The sequence below is a fragment of the Coturnix japonica genome, chromosome 2 (genome assembly GCF_001577835.2).
Source record: "Coturnix japonica isolate 7356 chromosome 2, Coturnix japonica 2.1, whole genome shotgun sequence".
NCBI lineage: Eukaryota > Metazoa > Chordata > Aves > Galliformes > Phasianidae > Coturnix > Coturnix japonica.
Genome location: NC_029517.1, coordinates 553,636 through 569,042, shown reverse-complemented (window position 1 = coordinate 569,042; position 15,407 = coordinate 553,636). Strand labels below are relative to the sequence as shown.

Below are 15,407 nucleotides of genomic sequence, written 5' to 3'. Positions count from 1 at the left end.
AGCAACAGGAGAGCGAGCCCTGAGCTCTGTGGCAAAAGCTGCTGAAGCCATAAGCTGCTTTCAGCATCGGTTTTAAGGACAACAGATGGAGGCAAGAAGGGAAAAATAACAAGCAAACCCATCCCATTCTCAGCTTCAGCCCTCAGAGGACTGGAAGGCACTGCTGCAGCTCTGGGTCAGCCCAGGAGCAGAGAAGCAGAGGAAGATGATGGCAGCACAGCAACTGCAGCCCTTCTGCCACGGAAGGAGTGGAACAGAGGTCAGAGTTTAAGGACTTTATTCTCTGTACTGGCAGATGTCTATTACAGCTGCAGGCTGACGTAGCACAGACCCCATCCGGACATACAGCCTCCTCCTCCACGGCCCCAGGGCTCCCCTTACACACAACACAGCAGGGACAAAGGCAGGACCACCCTTCTGGCTGGGCAGGAGAATGGGAGCAGCACTGCCCTACAGCGACCTCCTGCGCAGGAGGAGCGAATATAGAGACATCCACAGCAAGAGCACAGAGCAGAATGCTCTTAGCACAGAAACAGCCAAGAAGTGATGTCAGAAAAGAGCATCGCCCCAACACTGCTGCAGCTGCTGCTTTTTCTCTTTGCAAAGTTCACACAGAGGGACGATGGGTTTGCAGTGGCCTTGACGTTGGGCCCACACCTCCCAGCACATACAGACAGTCCCATAGCAGCGCTGCCAGCTGACGGTGCTGCCTTCTCAAAGCTGAGCTGGTGCTGTTTTGATTTTAAAATAAGAAAGTCCGAATCCAGATCTGCCCTCCCTGTTCTGCAGGGGATGAGCAGCAGTTTAAGAAAGTCTTTAAAATAAAAACAACCACAAAATGAAGGCAGAACTTAAAGGCAGAACTCCACCTAAGGCACCATTACCATGTTTTTTTTTTGCAGGGCACAGGAGCTCACATGGAGCAGGCCGAGCTTTGCAGCGTGCAGGTGTCTGCAATGGGAGCAGCAGAGCTGCCAGGCGATGCTCCTGCAGCACTACATGGGCAGGGAGGATGAGCTCCACGCAGCACAGCGGTGCCAGAGCAAAGCAGCAGCCCTGCCAGCACTGAGGTTGTCTGGTCCTATGTGACACAAGCACCAGCACAGCTTTAACACCAGCCCTGCTGTAATGTGCAACCATGAGCCCTGTTACAGGTGGGTGATGGAGCTCCCTGCTCCAGGCGGTGCTGGCTGCAGAACTCTTCTTCCCTCCAGGATTCCCATTTCCCAGCAGGGGAGGCTTTGCTGCTTCAGAGGTGGATGAAGGTGAATGCAGGGCAGCCCAGCAGCACATTGATGGATCCATGTGCTTCCTCCAGAAACCTCACAACAAAATACCCAGCAGCCACATAAACACAGCATGGGGCCCCAGCCCTCCTGACACCCCACACCATCCCATCAGCTACATTCAAGCTGCTATGAAATAAAGCAATCCAGTAAATGAGGAGAACATGATACAACACAAAACACACCATTTCCCCGCAGGGTTTTGTCCAGAGGGCTCCTACAGTGTCATGTGGGAGTTCAGCCACATGGAAACCCCAACTGTGAAGAACCATTTCCTCACCTCACCAAAACACAATCAAAGCTGAGAAAAAGAATGAAGCCCCCACACCCCCCGCAGCAGAACCAGCCTCCAGCACAACCCGGATGATTCAACTGCAGCACCATTAAGCTTCGTTGGACTGTATTTAAATTAAAACAAGGCATTTAAAAGCTACCAGCACTAAAAGATCCTCACTGTTCGCACCAGCCTCAGCCTCCTCCAGCCCTGGGGGTCGTGGGGCAGTTGGGGGATGTGGTGATGTGCAAAGCCTTTCCCCCGGAGCAGCACATTGCCCCAGAAGCCAGCTGCCAGCCAGCACCCAGGCTGCCCAGTTCCAGCGGTGGCTGCAGTGTTCCCAATAGGACAAGAGATGAAGAGAGCAGACACCAGATAACTGCCAGCAAGGAGCAGGCTGCAGCTTCCCCCCTGCCATGGGGTGCAGTCTTTGTTCACTTTTTTGGCCCTCAGAGTTTCTTCAAGCGACTGTACAGTTCCCGTTTGCTCCTCTCACCGGCCCAGGTTCGGCTCTTGGTGCGAAATCTTTTCAAGTCTTCTTTAAAGTCCTCGTGGTGCATGGGGCGGTAGCTCTGCGGCTCACAGAAGCTCTGGGGAAAGAAATGGGTTCGTTTCTGGTTTCATTTTACTGTGCCACAGAGCGGTGGGCTCTGAGCACAGCCAGCAGAGCCTGGCACACCACTGCCACCGAAACAAAGCACACAGGAGACCGGCTGAGCTGCAGCCACACATCAGATAGTGATGAGCAAAGCCAAGTGACCTTCAGATTACAGCTACTTCTGAAGTGAGAGCTAACAAGCAAAGGACTTTCGGCCCCTCAGACAAAACTCTCACCCCAAGTTTTTTGGCAGACATCATTATATAGCACAAGCAAAGGATATTCAGTATTCACCTTGAAGTAACACAGATCTGGAATGAACTAACACAGACCATTTGCTTCTCCTCCAGCTCAGCCAGCCCCCAGCATATGGAACAGTGCCATCAGCTGTTCCATGCTGCCACCTCGAGGCCCTCCAGCCCAGAGCCAGAACAATCCTGGGGCACCCACAGCCACACTGGGCCAAAAACACAGCAGCACCCACCACTGTGATCAGCAGCAACTGAAGTGATGAGAAACAAGGTGTGGCAAATGTGGGGAGCAGCACACAGCACTGCCCTGCCCAACAAACATGGGCTGCAGGAAGGCTGAGCATCTCACATCTGCCTGGAACTGCAGTTCTCAAAGCAGAGTGGTAATCTGAGAGGTGCTCCAAAGCGTGAGGCTCTGGGAGGGACTGAAGTGAGAGGCAGGCCATGGTTCACAGCACCAGAACAGAGAGAAATGGCAGTGACCGAAGTGCTGCAGAAGCAGAACAAGAACCACCATGATGGGAAGAGCTGCTGGGCACTTATTGGTCTCCTCCTCGGAAGGATAGGCTGGAAACTCAGAGCTCAAGTTCTCTGATTTTGCTTTTTTAGCATAGCACAAGGCTTGAGGTTTCCATGTGTCATGCAGCAATTACTGCCAGGTCTAGGAGAAAAGTCTTTAATTCCTCCTCTGTGTAATATTATGAACTCCTAGTTGTTACAGAGACAAAACAGTTTTAGATCTTACTCTAGAGACAAGAGGGAAAGCCTTCCAGCCATGGCAGCAAAGCAGTTCCGAGGTATAAACTTGGCTTAGGGAAATGAAGGCAACGTTACTGCCAAGTTCTGACTGCTCTCAGTGCAGGGCTGTGCTGTGAAACAGCAGAAAAAATAGCCCAGGAAAAACAGTCTCTGCTTCTCAGGAAAGTCTGATTTGAGGTTCAGCTATGGTGAGAGCACAAGTGTAGAGTTGCAGAAGGTGTTACTTACCCGGCATCGCAGGAAGAAGTCTCTGTACCCCCCCTTGAGGACATACAGCTCTGGGTAATGCAGGTTGGGGTACTCGTTCCCCAGCCTGTCCCGCTCCCTCACAAAGCGGCACCTGCAGAGGAGACCCCAGTTGAAAGCTGGCATTAAGCAACAAGGGAGAGCAGCACCTCCTCTGCCCTCCACAGCTCAGCTGTAAGCTCACACAGGGCTATGTGGGTAACTCACATCCGAGGCCCCCGCTCCGAGGAGAACTCGCAGTGGAAGACGATGATCACCCGTTTGTTCTTCGAGGGAGGGATTGGGTTCTTCAGCAGGAAGTCTTCCACATCCTCCTCCATGTGGAGGTTCACAGCACCCTGCGAAGGTGGCCAAACCCAAAAGCACACAGTAAGTGGAGCACAGCAATGAGTGCACCCCACTTTAGGGCAAGCTCTCCTCAGCTCCTAGGGGAGCTCTGCCAGCCCTCTCTTGATGCTGCAGACAGAGCTTCAAACCAAAGCAATGCTGCACACAGCCCAGTGCTGCGCTGCCTCCCACTTCAGGAGGGCCCCATCAGCAGCTAGAAGCAGCCAGCTGGATTTCACTCACTGTATTAGAGAGGGTCAGCAAGCTTTAATAGCCTCCACAGCCACTCATTCTATAGCAAAAGACTGTGGTTTAAATCAACTGTGAGACTCCTCTCAGTACCCCAGAGATGAGGACACCGAGCACTGGAGGTCACACACCCTCCCCTGGAACTGCCTGCCCACTCATCTGCTCCTCTGCAGAAGGAGAAGGGGAGCAGTTCCCCCCTTACAGAGCTACTCCACAAACCAAGTGTGCGTGCAGATCCACACAGCACACAGGCACAATGAGTCCAGGCTGCTGCTCCACGCAGCTCTGCCTTACTCTCCCACTACCACAACATACCTTGATGTGTCCTCCTTCGTACTCGTACGGATAGCGACAGTCAATGATCACACACTCCTTAATGAAGCTTGCAAACTTCCCAGTCAGGACAGACACAATCTGCAAAAAGCAAACAAACGAAGCACCGTTTAATTGTTTTCAGGGCTTTTTTTTTAACCATTTCAGTAAAGAACGTCCCACTGTCCCCAGAGCACATACCATTTCTGAGTCAATGTATTTTAAATCTTGATGCTTCCCATCGACAGTATGGAACAAATAACCCTAGAAAACAGACAGCATTTAGCAGAGCACATTCCAGCCACAATCCACACAGCAGCACAGCACCCAGCTCTATAACACTGCACTGACAAGGATCTCTTGAGCCAAGCACAGCATTTATAAACCCCAGAACCCCAAGGTTGAGGGACACAGCTTTTCTTTGGCTCCTACACTGAAGATCCTGAAGAAATCCTTCAGGACTGACCTATGAGAGCACCATTCTCACTGGCAGCCTTCACCAGTGACTGGGGGATGTACTCTGAAGAAGGGAAGCGCTTTACTTGGGGCTGGTTCATAACACCTCTCTAAAAGAGACCATTAAACCAAATCAATTACCTTTGAGAAGTCACCAATAAGGTCCCTCTGGTCACTGGCCAAAATGCTCTCGATTTCTGCTGCAGAGGATTGCGTCTTTACTATTTTTGTGTTCTAGAGGAAGACAGGTTAGAGATGAGTGCCAAACACCGATGGTACGAGACCCTTTCCCCACAGGGTAAGAGTCAGCATTTACTAACAGCCTGATGCACAGCTTCCCTTTAGGATCAATGCAGGAACACACAGCTACTGCAGCACCTCCATCAGCCCCACACCACACTGTTAGACCAGCACTTCCCCCCGTAAACTCACCCTCCTTGACCTTCACAAACAAGACCCCTCTATCTGAGCTCTAACTCTCCACCGCAACACCAAACTACACCAAGCCACCAACCTCTGAGTCTTCAGACTGTGCTCCAGGTAGGCTTTTCCTCTTCTTGCTTTTCCCTGAAGAACTCTCCTCTTGGGACCTCTCCATTCTTTTCTGGGTGGTTCTGCCTACGCCGCTGGGCAGAGATGAAGAGCCAAAGAGGCGGCATCGCCTGGCCTGGGGGCAGACAGTGAAGATGTCTAGCAAAGACCAGGACTAAAAACTAAGAGAAACTAAGCAAGCCTCAGACTTCCAGACTACCTGGTCTAGCGTTAAATGCTGGCAGCCCTGCCTACAGCAGAGGGGTGGGAGCTTGATGATCCTTGGGGTCCCTTCCAACCCAAGCCATTCAATGACAGGATGATATGATATTAGCAGGACAAGGGGAAATGGATTGGAGTTGAAGGAGGGCAGATTGAGGGTGGATGTCGGGGGAAGCTGTGTACTGTGAGAGTGGGGAGGTGCTGGAACAGCTGCCCAGAGGCTGTGGATGCCCCGTCCATCCCTGGAGGTGTTGAAGGCCAGGTTGGATGGGGCCCTGGGCAGCCTGGGCTGCTCTGAAATGGGGAGGTTGGTGGCCCTGCCTGTAGCAGGGGGTTGGAGCTTCATGATCCTTGGTGTCCCTTCCAGCCCTGGCCATTCTGCATGAATCACCCTTGCAAATGCCTGCAGAGCACCAGCAATGCAGGAGCTGCCATGTGAACAGGACTGTGATGCTAGCAGGAGTTCCCCATTCTACATGATATGACTGCAGTAAAGTTTGGCTCATCTAAGGTGCTGTCACAGCACAGCAACAGCAGGATGTGCTCAGGATCACCTACACTGGGGGCTTATGTTCCCACTAACACTTGTTTCTGGCTGTGAGGACTGGGTGAGCTCAGAGCACATTATGACATGCTGGCAGAACGCTTTGTATCAACCAGCAGACCACGGCAGATTCTGAGCCTGTACTGCCCTCACAGCCTATTATCCGAAGTGTGGGTTACAGGCATCCCAGGTAGGGCTGTGAGGGCTGCATTCAAGGTACACCAGTATTTGATAAGAGAAGTCAAGACCTCCTCCCATTTATAAGTGTTTTTGTAAAAAGCAAGTTAACGTGGATACACACCCACTGTGAGCACCATCCTACACTGACACAATCTCCCAAGCAGCAGGCTTAACAGTAACACAATACTGCAGGGGTCTTGCACTGCCCCGTTTTGTGATGGGAGGTACAGGATCAGAGCCACCACCACCACAGGGCCCAGGGGGGCAGATGGACACAAGGACAACACTCACCCGGCTGTATGGCCTCCTGGTGACCAGCGGTGCAGTCCAGAGACTTGACACGTCAGACGGCATCTCCTCATCATTCTGAGAATGAAAGAAAGAAAGTTCACTCTCATCTGCCTCACTGCTGACAGACACTGTAAACACCTGAGACTCCTGTAAGCCTGAGCAGTTTTAACAACTCCATTACCAGCTCTGTTATTTCATTGAGCGATGAGCTGAGCCACACTGGAAAGGATAAGCTAAATCAACTCATTCATTGATTAAAAACAATGCTCTTCCAAAGCCTTAAGCATGTCGAGTTCATCTAGGAACTGGACTTCTATTTAAGTGATCTGAAAGCAAATATTACCTTTAGCTCCCTCAGAGAACTTCTATAGAAAACACCAACTCTTTCAATCACCCTCTATAGATTCACAATTCAAACACCAGAAGGAACAGCAGCAATACCTCTCTAACTGCTGATCACACACCAAGCAAATCCCATTGTCTGCACTAGGGAACGGCACATAAAACAGAGACACTACAATGGAAGAGCTGAGAAACATCACTGAGTCCTCCAATAATCCCTCATGCCTGCCTACCTGCAGTCTGAATTACCACCAGAACATGCATATGCTGCAGACGCCACATTATACAGAGCTGATTAGAAGAGCATTGCACTGCTTTTGTACCTACCTTCAGATCTTGCTCATCTAAGAGCTCCAAGAATCCATCATCATCTTCGCTTTCAGAGGAAGGCAGAGAAGCCTGCTGCAGGAAAGCTGGCCTGTAGTTTTCCACTTCACCCGTGGGCATTTCTTGAGTGGGAAACTGAGACAAAACATTTAGTTTTAATGACATTCCATCTCTTTACAGCAGGATGCTGCAGATAGAAACAATGCCATCCCATCAGGAAGTACAGGCAAGTTAGTGGTTAATCCAGCCCCTTGAATACACTGACCTGAGCAAACCCCAAACTAAGCCCTCATATTTTATTTAGTCCTTACAGCAGTGTGCTCCATTAGCCTGGTTAATCAATAGAGCTCCTCTCCTGGAAACACTGCATAGTGAATTACAAAGGAGAGAAACAACTGATGGCAGAGAATGGGAACTAACACTGACTGCAGTTAACAAACACAAGGTCAGGAGTACCAAGACAAAGCTCTACCAAATTCAACAAGTACAGACAGGACTTGCCCCCCAAGGCTCTGTTTCCGTGCAAGGATCCAACTACATCTACTCTGCACTGACACCCACACTCACTGGATGCTCTGCACCACAGCCACAGCTCAGTATTGCCCAAATACTGAGCCCCAGACAAAACCAGTTTTTGCATCTGATAGAAAGATAAGCTTCCCTTTTGGGCACACGAACAGTGGTGATTAACAGCACTGTCTCAGAACAGGGCCATGATAGTTTTTCCTCCTCCCAGCAGGTGTGCAGAGGACAGGACAATAACTACCAACACCACTGAGGTACTTACTCCCTGAGCCAGGGCTGAGTCCTGCCTTTGTCCAAGAACACTTTTCCCACCATGGGAGTGGACGTGCACAGAACTACGAGAAGCTGGCTTGGTCGGCTTCTTAAACTCAAATGATTCCTGAATCAAAGAGAGAAAAGTGACTGGTTTACCAAAACAATGAACACTGCACACTACCAGAACCTTTCTACCTCCTCTCCCACCTTTAAGCTACCAGACATTTTGGATTCAAGTTCCCTGCTGCCAAACAGGAACAGTCTGCTTTGAAAACATTCACACTCAAAGACGTTACAACAGTGATTCACCTGACACAACCAAGCTCTCATCTCATTATCTGCAAGCTCAAAGCATTTTGGTTTTCTTTTTGTTGGTCAAGTTCTCTGCTAAAGAAGCCATGCTAAGGCAGCTACAGCCTGCTCAGAACATCATCTGCTGCTGGGTGATGGTGCCTGGGCCTGTCAGCACCCCGCAGACAGCACAGCCAGCAGCAAGGCCTCCCCGAGCATGAGGATAAAGGCACAATTGTGCTGCTGAGGAACCAGAACTCCCCACATTGGAGTAAAAGAAGACATGGAGATCTAGGCAGCCTCTTGCAGGCACCCCCCACAGATAGCCAAGGACAGCATTATGGAAATGCTTCACCTTGCCACAGACAGAGAGGAGCCAGGTGCTACAGCAAGGAGGAAGGAGTTGTACAAAGCCTTCCTCCTTGTTATCAGCCTATCATCACTTTGCAGTCACTGTAACCAGTGCCATCACACTTTGCTGCAACTTTCTCTAAGCTGAGCTGCACAAAGCTTTGTGATGTCTGAGCTGCAGTCTGACAGGCAGCTCCCAAACTTCTCCCACCACATCTGCCCATGAAGGAGTGCTGGTTCAGCTTCCTCAGCACCACCTCTCACACCACACCATCCCCAGAGGCAACACGCAATACTCACATTCTCCTTATTCTCATTCTGTTCTAGGAGCTGAAAAGCATTACAATCTGTGGAGTCCGAATGGCTTCTCTTCAGAGCAGGACTGGAGCCCAGGAGCCTTTGCTATACAATTCAGACAGAAAAGCTAGTTAAGCATTTTCCAGTACCGCCTCTGTACTAGTACATCTTAAGCACAAGAGATGCATTAATGAGATTATGAGGTCTTCCTCTGCAAGTGAGTGCAGGCTGGGCTGCGTTTCAGCTGCATTAGCAACAGACAAAGCTACACTGGTGAGATCCCACAGCCAACACCCAAACTAGGTTTCAAGTTTACAAACCATTGCTCTTAGTTTTCAACCAACTACCACAACAGCTGTTCTTGAAGGGAATAAATTAACAAGAAGTGGGAGGTACCCAACTAAAAACAGTCAGCACAGTAAACCCTTTAACATTTATGCAAGATGAACACCACCCTCACTTACCGGCAGTGAATGGATTCTTCTGAGAGGCAGTCGAAGGCTACAATGAGAAAGAACACATTTATTGTCAACATTTCCTTTTGGAAGACAGTTATGAGAGCAGCATCCCACAGCACTATAAAGCTGGAGGCAAATCCATAGCAGTGAGTGGATGTTAGACAGGAGAATACTTACTTCAGTCTGCTAGATGCAAGAATTGCCTTCTCAAATCTGAAAGAGAAAAGCCCCACAGTTAACAACAAAGGATAGCAAACTCAAAAATCAACCTTGTATTTGAGTCACAGCACTAAACAGAAGCCAGATGCTTCCTGATAACACCTCGTCCTTCTCAACAGGTATTTATGGCCAGCTTATCCCAGCCTGGTTTTGAAAGCACATGTTGGAATCCCACTCTCCCTCCTTTCCTCAAAGGACTTCCAGCATTGATTAGACACAAAGCCAATGCAAAGAGAAAAGCTGGGGAAATCGGGGACCAAAGGCACCTCTCCCCCACCCCCAGGGATAAAAGATTAGGAAACGTGTTTATTTAAATCTAATCAAGAGAGACAAATTCAAGGCTAAAAGCAATTGCATGGAATCAGTTAAGACATGTCCAAGCAAAAGCTTATAGTTAAGTACTGAGAGCAAACTGCAGCTTACACGCAGTGCAGGGTGGCTGCCGCAGCTCACTGAGCTGCAAGCAGTGGGGACAGACAGCACAGCAAGGCAGCACCTGCACTTGCAGTGTGGGAGCACACCGTTTAGAAGGGTAAAAGAGAAGGGCCCACTACACACGTGCCAGCAAAGGAGATGTCACGTTAAGCCTCTCATCAGCCTACACTTGTTAACAGTGCAATGTGAAGCTGCAGAGGTCAGGCTTAGCATCTGCTTACGTACGTTTCCTCTCTGGATGTCCTGGGCGTCAGGGGTAGGCCGATGAGCGAATCACAAGGGCAGCAACCTGCAGCAACCAGACAGCATTTTGTTTTTAGTGAGTCCTTGTGCCCTCAGTCCCATAGGGAATGGCAGCAACATTGGGTCATCGCTGAAAGCTCATAACAAGAAGTGCTGAGCTGACTGATAGCTGACATTGACCATGGCTGTCCTTCGCACATTCAGGGTGTGCAGCCATATTGAGAATAAGGGCGAACAGCTCCATGCACCGAATTAACAAGCAGAAGACATCTTGAGATTCTGACTGTACCAAGACAAGGAAAAGAAAGAGAGCCAAGCAGCAGAGATGCAGCCAGCTCCAGATTCCTTATGCTGTCCCTGTAGCCTTGACGGCAGCTGCACACCCTCGTCTATTTCAGTGCTCCCTTTTGAAGGCTGAAGCTATTACCACACTGAGAACTACCTCCGCCGTGCATAAAGAGTCGTCGTGTGCGACCCAGGGGAAGCACTGAGAAAATTTCCGCGAGGTCCACCGACGAGCAGCGGGGAGGGGTATATCAAAGAGAACTTAAACTCAACAAGCATCGAGTTGCTGTAACAGTAACCCCGGACCCTCCGCTGCCGGCTGGAACACCAAAAGCACACACAGGCAGAAAACCCACGAGACCAAGGAACGTCCAAGCGCACCAGAGAGTGAGAACCGGGGCTTGCTTGTGCAGGCCGGCATATGAGCCCATGCAGATAGGGGAAGATAGCAGAGGGTCCTTGCAAGTTTAGAAGGAGAAACCACAGGACGGCAAACTGGGGGGTCCCACGCGCCTTATCACAACCCTCCAAAAGTGGGGGGGAACTCAACCTGGCTCCATTCTGAAGCCTAAAGGCAGGTATTGTTCGCTGTGGTCTAACAGGCGCAAGACAGCAGAATGCTAACTCGAGCTTCCGAAACGGCACTGAGCCCGTCAATACGTCAGGCCCGTATGACCGCGGCTCAACATGAAAAGCGGTCACCAGCTCATAGAGTAGCAGAGGGGTGGCCAGCAGGGACGAGGCGAATGAATCGTCCTCTCTGCTCTTGCCTCTCGGCGAGGCCCCGATCTGCAGCTGCTGCTCCAGAAGCTGGGCCCCAATACAGGAAAGACCAGGGAGCTTGTTGGAGAGGGTCCAGAGGAGGCACAAAGATGCTCCATGAGGCATGCGCAGCACGCTGCCACGATCAGCAAGAGGCTGAGGGAGCTGGGCTTGTTCGAGGTCATGGAGAAAGAGTAAGGAAGGGCTGCGGGGTTGAGCTCAGTCGCAGCCTGCCCAGACCTGAAGGGAGCCTTCCATAGAAAAGACGGGGTGGAAGTCAGCTCTGTGAAAGGGCAGATAAGAGGCAGGACGGGGAAGGGGAAATGGATGGGTGTATTGATTGGAGGGCCGATGGGACGGGTGGATGTTCGAGGGGGACAGTTTGTTGATCTGTGAGGAGTGGGAGAGAGTGCCCATGGAAAACAGCTGCCCAGAGGCTGTGGATGCCCCGTCCATCCCTGGAGGTGTTGAAGGCCAGGTTGGATGGGGCCCTGGGCAGCCTGGGCTGCTCTGAAATGGGGAGGTTGGTGGCCCTGCCTGTAGCAGGGGGTTGGAGCTTTGTCCCTTCCAGCCCAAACCATTCTGTGATAAGAAGCAAAACAAAATGCTCTCTCTGCCACACCCCATTTGGAGCCAGAACCAGTTTTTCCTCCATGTTAACTTCACTGCAAGCACAGTCTAGAACAGTTAACAGAGAAAACAACTCAAAACGTGGGCTGTGGGACATCTGCTGAGCAGCAGAAACAAGCCTGCCTCCCTCCACAGGTGTGAGGGTGAGAAGTGGCTGCAGGGACCAAAGGCAGCATTAGTTCTGCATTCAAATGTGTGAGCAGAGTAAGAATACAGCGCTTCCCATTCCTTACTCATCATTTACTGTGAGCACCGTACCTGAGTCTGTCGACTCTGAGGACACTGTTCTTTGCAGACCATTTGTGCTCTTGTTTCCCAGGTCTTGTTCAGTATTTTCATGCTGCCTGTAAAAGGAACGTTCAATGTTTTTAATACAAGACAGGAGCACAAGAACACAGATACACAGCACAGAACTGAGAGCCTTGTCAGTCACCTTGCACCACTCCACCAGCCCTTCCGCACAGCACACAAACCACGAGCTTTTGTGGGCTCTTTTTCCTCCTCTGAGGCTGTTTCCGAGCCCCTCATGCTGTTGCACCTTCACTAACAAAGGATTTAATACAACAGGACAGCTTGCAAGAAAAGTTTAGCACTAAAACCAGTTTGTATATGGAGCGTGAGATATCGGTGCCTGGAGGCACAGCAGCACCTCCCAAAGCTGGGAACACCCCTATCAACAGCCCATTGTCTCTCTCAGGACTGTAACCTGTCCAGCACTGATTTTATGATTGTTTTGTATATAGAAATGAACTTTGAGTTTGAGAACTGGGAGCTTTGGCCTGCTTTGGTTTGGGGGATTTATTAAAGCTAATAAGAGCTTGTTAAAGCTGAGGCTTGAGCCCACACCCTTCCCTGCCCACCCAACCTCAAGTGGGTGCAGCTCTCCTCCCACACACACACAGTGCTGGGTGCAGGAGCACTGGGAGCACATGCTGCTCACACACATGGGCAGCCACAGGGTTCCTCTCCATCACCTTCAAATGAGGGTAAAGCTACCGAGTGGGGCTGCTCTTATCACACTGATTAACTCCAAAGATGGAGCTGGGCACAAGGTGGGAGAGCAACCCAAAATGGAAGGGCCTGGTGGGAGGCGTTAGCAGGAATCCCTGGAATCTGAAGGTGGGAAGGATCACAGGAACATGAAGCATCTAAAAGCAAGCAGCAAAAGGAGAAATAGCAGCAGGACACTCGGGAATGGACAGGAGGCCAGAGTGAAATGGGAGCCATAAGAGAGCCAAGCTGCAAAGCAAGAAAAGCAGCCACAGAGTGGGAAGAGATGAGATGGAAGATGGTGGCACGTGGGGATGTGGGCCTGCACCATGTGTGGACGGGAGAGCAGCAAGGGAGGGAAGGGAGGAGGGGTGAGGGGGTGCTGTGAGCTGCGGGGGGAGGAGCAGGGCCTCGCTTTGGGGGCAGAACGGGAAGAGCTGCCCCGTGTCCTGGCTGGGGGAGGGGGGGGGGGATCTCCAGGCCTTGGTTTGGGGATGGGGGGGATGTCCAGGCCTTGGTTTGGGGGGTTGCTGAGATCCTGGAGGCCTCACTTTGCACGGAGGAAACTGGGGTGGGGAAGGGCTCATCAAAGGCTCCTTAAGGGGATACGGAGGGGATGGGAAAGAGCCCCGGGCTGAGGTTTTAGGGACTAAAGAAGCCCTGGAAGGCTCAGTTTGGAGGGGGGGAGAAATGGGCCTCAAGGCGCCGTTGGGGAAGGAGCTGAGGAGCGGGTGTAGGGGGTTGTTGGGGCGTTAATTGAAGGGGGGCAGGGAGGAAGCGGCCCTTTGTGCCCGTGGGTTGGGGTGAAGCTGCTCCGGGCCTCGGCTCCAGGAGCCCCACGGGCCGGGGCTGCGATGGGACGGGCGGGCAGACATCGCTGCATGAACGGGGTGAGAGGAAACCGAGGGGAGAAGGGGAGGAGGGGAGGCCATGGAGGGGATCAAAGGGGGCCTCGGTGGGAGGGGGCTCCGACTGACCCGTGTCCCAGCTGCTCCATGGTGCGGCGAAGATCCGAGACCGGCGAGAGCTCGGCAGGAAACAGAGACTTGACCACGGCGGCGGGTGGAGCCGGAGAGAGCGGCGGGAGGCGGCGGGACGCGGCGGGATCCATCGGGCCGAGCCGGAGCCAACCGAGCCGCGCGTCCGACTGGCAGCGCTGCCCGCGCCGCACTGAGCCCGGCCGCCACCCGTCGCTGGCGCCAAACCGCCTCTCCGCCAATCAGAAGGAGGCGCGGGGAAGGGGAGGGCTTTTCTCCTCAGCTCTCCATTCCTCTGACCAATCGGAGCGGGGGGAGGGACCAACTCCTCACTGATCGGCAGGCGAGCTGTCCAATAGGGAAAGGGGTAACCCGCTGACCTGGCTGCGGAACTGCATTTCCCGGCATGCAACTGCAAGAGAAAGCGTTGCCCGCCTCGCCGGTGCACGCTGGGAAATGTAGTTCTCTGCATCAGGAAGGCCCTACACACCACCCCCACAGATCCCTAAGAGATGGAACAGGGGGAGATGAGGGAAAAGTAGCACAAAATAAGGCAAAAAACCGGGCCCTGGTGAGCCAAAGAACTCTGTCTGTGTCACTTCTGGTCCAAAGAGATCCACGTGAGAGCAATGAGTGATAAAGGCCCACAGGAAGATGGCGGCCGGGCAGGAAGATGGAGGGAGCCATGGGCTGAGCGACAAATGGCTTCAAACTCAGAGCGGGGAGGTGTCCATGGGTCTAAGGAGGGATCTCATGCACTGAAGGTGCTGCACAGCCTGCAGTGAGAGTGGTGCCGCCCCATCCCTGCAGCACACACAGCTCTGATGGAGCTGAGGGCATCCCTGTGCACTGCAGGGAGTGGGAGATCCTTCCCAATCAGATCCTTCCCAATCAGATCCTTTCCCAATCAGGTCCCTTCCAAATCAGAATCACAGAATCACAGAATTATCAAGGTTGGAAAAGACCTAGAAGATCATCTAGTCCAACCATTACCAATACTTCCCAGCTAAATCATATTCCTTAGAACCACATCCAAGCGTTTCTTGAACACTCCCATGGTCGGTGACTCCACCACCTCCCTGGGCAGTGCATTCCAATGCCTGACTACTCTTTCCAAGAAGTAATACTTCCTAATGTCCAGCCTGAACCTCCCCTGACGCAGCTTAAAACCATTCCCTCTAGTTCTATCACTGATTACACGAGAGAAGAGGCCAACCCCCAGCTCACTACAACCCCCCTTCAGGAAGTTATAGAGAGCAATAAGGTCTCCCCTGAGCCTCCTCTTCTCCAGACTGAACAATCCCAGCTCCCTCAGCCGCTCCTCGTAAGGCCTGTGCTCCAGACCCCTCACCAGCTTCGTAGCCCTCCTCTGAATGCGTTCCAAGGCCTCAATGTCTTCCTTGCAGTGAGGGGTTCAAAACTGAACACAGTACTCGAGGTGTGGCCGCACCAGTGCCAAGTACAGGGGGACAATTACCTCCCTGTTCCTGCTAG

The 15,407-nt window shown here is 52.0% G+C and overlaps 1 protein-coding gene across 1 annotated transcript; it reads right to left on the bottom strand.

Moving 5' to 3' along the window:
• Window positions 1-260: 260 nt before the first annotated feature.
• Window positions 261-14,171, bottom strand: CDC25A (cell division cycle 25A). The gene is made up of 16 exons (XM_032443139.1): window positions 13,914-14,171; window positions 12,205-12,290; window positions 10,243-10,315; window positions 9,550-9,588; window positions 9,379-9,415; window positions 8,918-9,019; window positions 7,983-8,099; window positions 7,196-7,330; window positions 6,527-6,601; window positions 5,273-5,425; window positions 4,900-4,992; window positions 4,504-4,566; window positions 4,306-4,404; window positions 3,622-3,752; window positions 3,397-3,508; window positions 261-2,150 (listed from the first exon to the last, which is right to left on the bottom strand). The coding sequence occupies exons 1-16, from the start codon at window positions 14,045-14,047 to the stop codon at window positions 2,010-2,012; spliced, it is 1,590 nt and encodes a 529-aa protein (XP_032299030.1). The 5' UTR covers window positions 14,048-14,171; the 3' UTR covers window positions 261-2,009.
• Window positions 14,172-15,407: the final 1,236 nt, after the last annotated feature.